At 41.0% G+C, this 9,014-nt stretch overlaps 1 protein-coding gene across 1 annotated transcript; it reads right to left on the minus strand.

The window, feature by feature from the left end:
* Positions 1 to 2,319: 2,319 nt before the first annotated feature.
* pou3f1 (POU class 3 homeobox 1) lies at positions 2,320 to 3,787 on the minus strand. The gene has a single exon (XM_059954245.1). The coding sequence runs from the start codon at positions 3,785 to 3,787 to the stop codon at positions 2,654 to 2,656; it is 1,134 nt and encodes a 377-aa protein (XP_059810228.1). The 3' UTR covers positions 2,320 to 2,653.
* Positions 3,788 to 9,014: the final 5,227 nt, after the last annotated feature.

Raw genomic sequence — 9,014 nt, forward strand, 5'->3', positions numbered from 1 at the left:
TTTCCAACCTTCTTTTCGTTACACAATTACAGCTGATGCTACAAAACAAGTATTTAAATAAATACTAAATAGGTATGTCCATAATATACATAGCAAAACAAATTTAAGGATGCAGATTCTTTAAAGGAAAAATCTCAAGGGGCCTTTTTATTACTTCACCTTATCCAATGTCGTAACTCTCCATGATGTCCTAAAAAGTGATAAGCACATGCCTTTTCAATCATCACCAGGCCATTAATTAAAAACTTTTTTTTTCCCTAGGAAAAATAAGGCTCTCTCCTGAATTTTAACAAGTACATACAAAGTTGTTCGGAGAGCTTTGTTCTAATATGCTTAGAATGCACAAAATAAAGAAACAAAATTGACAAACCAGGCAACTATTAAAATTCAAGAATTTTAGTTTGACCTTACATCACTTTTAATGATTTCTTGTCACTGCTTTTTCGCTTAAGTGACATTCAATCCAGGCAACAGCAGAAAGGATTAACAAGCAAAACCCAGCGTGGTGTCAACACCTTCCCAACCTCCGAGCAAAGAGGCAGGGCACAGTTGGGCTTTGCGTATACATTTTATGCAGGTAATAAAATATTACTATAACAAAATATTAATATGACTCTGCAGCCTGTCTTTTATAAGGTACAACAGAAAATGTACTAAAACAAACATAGTTTGAATTGCTGTAACATAACCCCAATGAGAGCTACAGGGAAAAGAAAGTTTCAAATAGGTGTTTAAGAAATAAATACAAGGGGAAATTCATATGGAAATTATATTAAAATATCCTCTGGGAATTAGTAAGCATACAAAAAAAATCATCCAGAAAATCATTAAATTCCAAAAACAAATACATATGTAACATATTCAACATATTTACATATTACATAGTGGTACAGTAAAAAAGCAGAACAATTATTATTTTCCCAATTACTAAACAAGCCACTTTTTCACTGTTTCATGTTCTAAGTAATATTGAACTCACCAAGTGTAACTTCTTTACCTTTTTTTTAGATGATCTGTAAACATTCTAACACGTATAATGTACACATTATTTTGGCAATTGTCTATGTGATTTATTTTTCAGAGGAAATATACAAGGTCAGCTTCTTAGATGCTGATGGAAAAAAAGAACGTCAATTAGATTGAATAAATTCCGATGAAAATAAAACGGCGTTATTTGATAGGGGAATCCCAACATTGCTATTAATTTGTTAACAGATGCAAAAGACAAGTAATGTTGCTACTTGGAACGATAGCAATTTCCCATCAATGCATCGTTATATATTTTCCTGTCAAATATCTGGAGAGTGAAAATAAAAACGCTTCTCAAAGTGTGAGGCGTTTTGTTAATATGTTCCTTAATTCCTGAGTTTTTTTTCTGGGGGGGCAAGGGGGGAGGGGTTGGGTGGGTGTCGGAGACGGGAGGATTTTTCACGTCCGGTAAAATTTGAGAGCGGGAAGGTAAACTATGGCCCTTACACTGTCACATATACTTGTTTGCCATATTAGCATACTTGCATTTACAGAACAATCAAAGTTATATTATTGTGGTAAAAAAAAACTAGCAAACGAAATGAATGTACAATGCATTATCTGTTCACTTATTTAAGTGCATTTCCACGCGAAACAAAAATAAAGGTCCAACAATTCTCCATTTAACTTGTCTCGCTTTTCGACACGGTAAAGTTAAAAGGATGACCGGCAATGGACCATTACGACTCAATTATTTTCACTCACGTGTTTCCGCCTGGTCCTAACATTTAAAGACACCTTTTAAAGAGTTGTTAACTGACGTCAGTTTCCTTGATTTCTCAAACTTGTTTTAACTTGCCCGATCTTATTTTGTAAAACAGAATCGACAAGAACGTTTGCACGGCTTCCCAACTCCAACCTTACTGACAGCTCCCTTTCAGTTTCAAACAATTTCACAACATATTTTCATAATTTCTGGGGCAAATTTCGCAAGAACGTGAATAGTCAAAATTAGGGTTTGTTTTAAACAGCAACTGATGCTTGTAAGACACTAATTTGTCCGGGATGCCAAACCATTTTCTTAATGAGTCGATTTGAATATTTATTTAAAATCACAGAAATAGGAGTCAAAAATTGATCTGTCGGCGTCCGTAACTTACAAGACACATCCTCAGAGGGTGAACTATATATAAATATTTGTTTTAATAAAATTCGTGACAGATCTGTTTAAGATAATAAATATACGGTTTTCCCCACCGGCGGTCTGCCTTTTAACAAACCAGCGACTATATGCGGACAATCCGGTGCTGTTTTTACTTTTCTCTTAAACTCAACTCTTGCTTACCCTTTTAGAGAAACCGCTGCCTTAAGGAATCCCCTGAAACAATTCTGCAGAGAAAACGATTATTTTTGTTACAACTTTTGCAAATTATCCGTGTCAATTAATTACGGGGGAGGAAGCTTTGTTCTACAGCAGGGGGAAATAACCACTTGATTTACCACAAGAAATGCATGAAATGTGTGTTCTCCCTCTTTCCTAAGCATAAGTACAGTCCAGTGCTAAACAGTCTCTGCAACACTGGCTAAATCCCTTTTCAGACAGTTTTTTTTTGCTTTGTAAAATCCAGTTTAATTTTTTTTAGTCTTTTTTTCTTGGTGGGAAGTGGGTGTGTGTTTGGAACAGTCATTGAACAGGGGACTGCAGTGTGTGATGAAGCGGCGGAGTGTCCCTTTGTGAATATACATCCTCCATTCCTGGGTGGCCGGGGATTCCGGCTGGGGTCATCCGCTTTTCTTTTTGTCTTCTGTTACAAAACCAAACTCTCACCACTTCTTTCTCTAACTGCAGACTGTCAGCCAAGCTGGTGATCTCATGAGCTGATGGCTTGGGGCACTTTAAGAAGTGGTTCTCCAAAGCCCCCTTCACTCCTATCTCAATGGACGTCCGCTTCTTTCTCTTCCTCCCTTGGGCTGCTATCTTGTCTATGCTGGTGGGGCTCCCTGAGGTTGAGTCAGTCTCCTCCAGCCATTTGTTCAAGAGGGGCTTCAGTTTGCACATGTTTTTGAAGCTGAGCTGCAAGGCTTCAAACCTGCAGATGGTGGTCTGGGAAAAGACATTGCCGTACAGAGTGCCCAGAGCCAAGCCTACGTCCGCCTGCGTGAAACCGAGCTTGATCCTCCTTTGTTTGAACTGCTTTGCAAAGTGCTCCAGGTCATCAGACGTGGGCGCATCTTCGTCCGAGTGGTCCTGGTGATGCTGCGGAGGATGCTGCTGGTGGTTGTCATGGCCACCCGGATCTTCATGGAGAGCGTCCGTCATGCCATGGTGTAGAGACTGGCTTTGTGGGCCCAGCATGCTGTTGAGGCTGGTGAACCCTGGCTGCGAGTAGATGAGGGGCTGGTGCCCATTGGTCGAAGGTGGCATCCCCGGGATGTGATGCGCCGCCGCCGGCCCCCAGGCGCCGCCAGGGTGGTTGCCATGAGTCTGTTGATGGACCATATGATGTGTTCGGTGATGAAGGCTGTTCCCAAGGTCATCCCTGGCTGTCTGCACATTTGCCTTTGCTGGGTCTGGCTGTCCGAGGTGAGAAGCGGTGACCCAAGGTGTCCCGTCAGTGACAGAAGACAGCCACTGGTGGCTGTGCGTGATGGGGTGCCCATTGCTGGCCAGCCCATGCAAGTAGTCATTTTGCACCATTTTCTGAACTTCTCTATAGGTAGTTCCTGGATGCATCCTGTCAGAGTCCGGATGCACCAAAGAGTTAGAATGGAGCGAGTTATTCCTCGGAATGTAGTGAGCCGAAGCTGTGGTGGCCATGACTCGCACTTCCAAACTGATCAGGTTGCAGCTACTTTGCACAGCTTTAGCGGAGCCAAGTCTGTAGCAGCAGGAGGGGGGCAAGGATCGCATAACGCGCTCAATTGGCTCAAGCGGTCTGACTGACAGCCAATTCACTTCTAGCCTCGTTGCTGATTGGCGACTCGCCTTTCTTGTCAGCAGTCAGCTCCACCTCATTGGTCGGAGGGAGCCTCCACCAACGCTTTGTTTTGATTGGCGAACTCTCGCTGATTGGCGTGAGTTTGCTCCAAAGCGAAGCAGCCGATTGGCCGGTCAATGATGATTTGGGGTTTCAGATCCCGTCTGTCGGCACTTGATTGGTCACTGTTTTCTGGTTTTTGCAATTTGTTACCACGTGGGGAAACTAATCTCACAGCGATCCTCATTTAACAAAAAAAAGTAACAATAAAAGACTGCGGAAATGGCTGGGCATTGCTCAGAGATAATACAAACGATCTAAAGATATCCCGCATGTGTTTTGACCTCCGCCAGCAAAGTGTTCTCCGTATAAGAACCACGACTGTGAAACTGTTCACACCCACCTTGAATATTATTTCTCGCTTTGTTTTGTGTACATAGTCGATTATTGTTGCTGGTTTCGGGAAGTAAAAGCGAACGATTCTTACAGGGAACCCGAGTCGCAAAATAAACGAGTTCTGTCCAAAACACAAAACTATTATCACACCGACAACGAGGGATTATGTAAAGAAAGATGAGTTATTGGTTCTAATACATCAAAATTTATAACGATCAGAATCGGGATTATTAGATCTGGTTTATTGCCGGAACCATCTATCTATGTAACTGAAAGAGAAGTTTCCAATTTGTTTATTTTTGAGGTTAATTCTTACTTCTCCCCACGCTCAAGGGAATTCACTTTCAGCTTTACAGTCCTGCTTGATTATTTTTCTCTTCACGTCTTTTTTTCGCCCCACAGCAAATTACCAATTCTATGAATTGCAGAATAGCATTCAACGCAGGTCTCCCGCTGCAGGGGAAGCCTCTTATAAACACAAGCACGTCCTTTAATGTTAATTTAGGGCATTTTAATGTTAGATCGTACTTTGCAAGGCACCATAACTCTAGACCCACATACACGTTTTACATCGCCCTTAATTCCCATTAGTCCCGCAAATCTCACCGTGGATGCATCTATCCCTCTTATTTAGTGTTTTCTTTGGTTTGCAAGTTCTCTTTCACGCAGTGGACTCTCATTACGATGCAGAGCGCTTGGGGAAGATGGTAAGTTTGCACACTTCACGGGCTGGAATTTGATTGACACTTATTAGGAAATAATAGTTTCTCTCGCCTTAAAACTCAGCTGAAGTTTTTTTTCTAAACCAGAGGCTGACGCGTTGTCAAGTTTGGAGTTGGAGATTTGTAGGTGTCCACTTTATCAAAACATGCAACCGCTGTACGGTTTTCGTAAAGAATACAGTTTTCGTCTGGAGAAATATATTTGAATAATATTGTGTGACTGTATGTTCGCGCTTTTTGGTTTTTGTTGTGTCTTTCTGAGCTCAATCTGGATCTTTTCATTCGCATCGATTAGGGTGGCGTTCGCCCATTTCCCAGGTCACAGTAAAACTGTGGTTTACTTGCTCGGAACGGGGTACACGTGTCGCTGATTTTAGTGTGGGGAGGGAGGGGGGGTTAAGAAAACCCAGTCTGATCCTTTGAATAGTTGGGTGGGAGTTTCATTTCTGCTAAGGTGAATTACCAAATCAATGGTCCACATGTACATTAACATCAATCCTTTGTGGAGTTTATTCCTCACTAGTGCCTTGCTGCCGACTTACTAATGAAAACAATTGACATTCGGGGATGTGGAACATCTTTTGAAAATCAGGGACTGGGCAGCCATATATCCGGGAAATGGCGGGAAAGTGATGCGGGAAACCGGTGGGGTGTTTTTGTTCTAAACTTAAATAAGGACATTTAAAAAAAAATTATGCTCCAAACTTCGCACGAGGGCACTCCCCTCAACAGCAAACGCACATCATTCGGGAGGAGCACTGCCTCAAAGTAAGCCGTGTGAACGCGCTGAGGTTAAAAACAGATTTGCATTTATATGGCGACTTACATGGCCCCAGGATGCCCTAAATCCCTTTACAGCCAATTAGGTACTTTGGAAGTGCGGCCACCGTTCTTATGTAGGGAATGTAAGTGTTAAGGGAGTGGCATCGAGGTAAGAGTGATTGTCTGATTCACTCTTATTTATTGTTTGGCTGTTGTCTGTCCCAGGATACAAATTACTTTAGGCAGCTTGTAATGTTAAAACTTTAAATTACACCTTCTGAACGGTGCGCGCAATTCTTTGTGTGAAGCACTTTGAAAATATTTGATGCGCGAAGGTAATATATAAATATAAAACATAAGCCGCGTTATTTGGGCGTAATATGCCTCCAGTAATCTAGCTGTTACAAGATTTATATTGAAGCAGAGTGACTTTGCATTCTGCCGACCCTCATTTTAACCCATTATCCCACAAAGCTTGCGGATAGAGGATTCGGGGGGGGGGGGGCAGTGAACAATCAGACGTGGAAGCAAATTCGTCTTTGAGTGAAACGCTGAAGTCTGCCGGTTTAAAATGGTAATTAACAACCTCCGAACAAAACCAACTTCTCGAGAATCATAAATGTTGCAACCATGCCATTCCCACGACTTTATTAGCAAGCTGTTAATGACAGAGGGGTAAAAACGGGCCACTCCCCCTCCCCCTTTATGGATTAGAAAAAATTTTTACCACTCAACAGAAAAGTCTGGCTTATATAAAAGAGACGCAAGTAAACAGAACCCCTAAATCTTGAGACTCGAGGCCAATCGTCCAAACCGTTCGAGCTCCCCGTTTAAGACTTGCGAGACCTGAATTTCCCATTTAAACTCTGTTGCTCAAATCCTTGGTATCGGTAACCGCATCACATCTAATATGAGCAGCCTTTACTTTTCAGCAGCGTTGCTTTTCAGTCCTCTAACAAAAGATTTGAATGCATTAGTGACATAGAATACACAAACAGTTAACAGACTAGTAATATCTAAGCACAACATAAATTATTAATATTAAACAAATACCGGGAGGTGATGTGAGCTTTTTCTGTAGCTGAGGTGGAATGAGGGAATGTTAATTCTAAACAGCTCAGTTTAGAATTAAAGAATCTGATTTATAATCATTCTTCATTTCCAAAGCCCTTCAAAAGATATTGCTGTAACCACCATAGCTTTCATTGTTCAGTTTTCCATAATATGTCACCAACGCACAGTTAAAAGTTCCCTTTAACTTGATGGTGATTGGCAAGCAATACACTGTCTATGTTATCATAGCAAGGTGGTAAGCTGTCCTGCTTTTCATGGTTCCCAGGACCTCAATCTTAACAACTCTTGACAGTGGAGAGCAGAACCGTACACCGTAGATCCTGTTTGCTACTCAGGTTATATTATGCTATAATAAAAACTGTTGGAGTTCTCTGTGATTGTAGCCATCGGAATATCTAATACCAGTGTAGATGGCTTTAGACTTCAGGGTCTTTGATGCATCTTTTAGTGCAGGGGCTCCCAATCTGGGGTCTACAGGCCCCTCTGGGGTCCATAGAATAGAAAAAGGTATTTGGACCCCCAGTGAATGCCAATATAATTTGAAATAATATAATTTTATATACTGTGCAATATAGAGATCAACCTTTATAAATAGGGTGACGATCTGAGACTACTAAAGTTTCCTAATGAGGTAGACTCTCTTACTGACATTCACTCAGCCTTATTTTATGTTTGCACCATGCTTTTCCTGCAGCGAGGTTCCCAATCTCGCTAAAGCTGTATACAATATAAGGTGATGACTGTGTTTGAGCATTGTTGCTGTCAGAGTGACGAACAGCAGTGTTATCAATAGAAATAGGTATGCATCCCCTGATATATCCAGCAATGAGAGGAATAAATCAGGAGGACGAGAGAGAGGTAGATATGGAAGAGAAAAGCTCGAACTAATGCAGCAGAATCAACTGCAGGTAACTAAGATGACTCAGTTCCAATTTGTGCAAACCTGATAAGCCTCAGGTGATTTTAATGTAGAAATATATATATATCATACGAATTGCATAGCTGCTGACAATGCTGTTTGAAATTGATTAATGCAAAGATCTGTGTTTGGTTACTGTTGGTCAGGTGCATATTATAGAAGTCATAAGCTCAGTCCAGGAATGGCACTATCACCACATCATGTTTTCTTTCCCAAGGTTTTTCTCCCAATCTGAAAGTACAGCTGGCCTTTTATTGGTTATCTTCTGGTATCTTAGTTAAATGATAATTAAAATTGAGAGCTGTACCATTGTACTCTACACAGCTGAGTACAGTCCTGTTGTTTACTGACAAGACATTAGTTAACGTCGTGGACTAGGGATCAAACCAAGATATTCCCTCTACTTGGGGGACATTTCCAGTCAAACTTTTTGAGTCATTGGAAATCCAGCAATGAGGCCTGCAAAGCTGACACCATTTGCTGAATTTCTCAGATATTTAAGGGGAAAGGATGCTGGTTCCTGTCTTTGGGAACCTATCTTAAAGGTGCCTTCCCTTAATTGTCCCAAATGACTGATATGTCAGGGAATTACTGCAGGACAAAACCCTCTTTTTAACTTAGTTGAAGTAAAATTTAGAAGAATGTTCTGAATTATTGCTGATGAAATAGACAGATTAAAATAAATAGCTTTTCCTTTGACAACTTAAAATAAAAATAATGGAACACTATTTACTGCATCCTTCATGGTATCAATTAATTGTAACTAACATTTCAAATTTCAAAATTTTATTTCATCATCTGTTGCTTGAAAATTATAGAATGAGTTAGGTGACTTAATGCATGCTGAGAAGTGGTTGAACTAATTTCTGTAATTCTATACTTCTCAAACTCCTTAAGTTTTGGAGAGGCTGTGATGTAGGTTGGGACCCTGCTTCAGGTTTGCCACAGGCTTTGGCCAAAGGATGATGGTATGTTAGCCACAGTTCTTCAACTGTCATCATCTTTAATTCCTATCACAGGCACCACAGTCACATCCCATGGTGCTCTGCTCTGCATATAACTGAGGCCACAACCTCCACTGTCCAGGTATCACTCTCTGCAGGACTCCTAGACTGTCAAAATCTTTTATATTCTGACTGAGCAAGAAAAGACTTCAATTATCTCTGCCTAAATCCGTGTGATACCACAAATAGT

This window comes from Hypanus sabinus, chromosome 30 (assembly GCF_030144855.1).
Source record: "Hypanus sabinus isolate sHypSab1 chromosome 30, sHypSab1.hap1, whole genome shotgun sequence".
Lineage (NCBI taxonomy): Eukaryota > Metazoa > Chordata > Chondrichthyes > Myliobatiformes > Dasyatidae > Hypanus > Hypanus sabinus.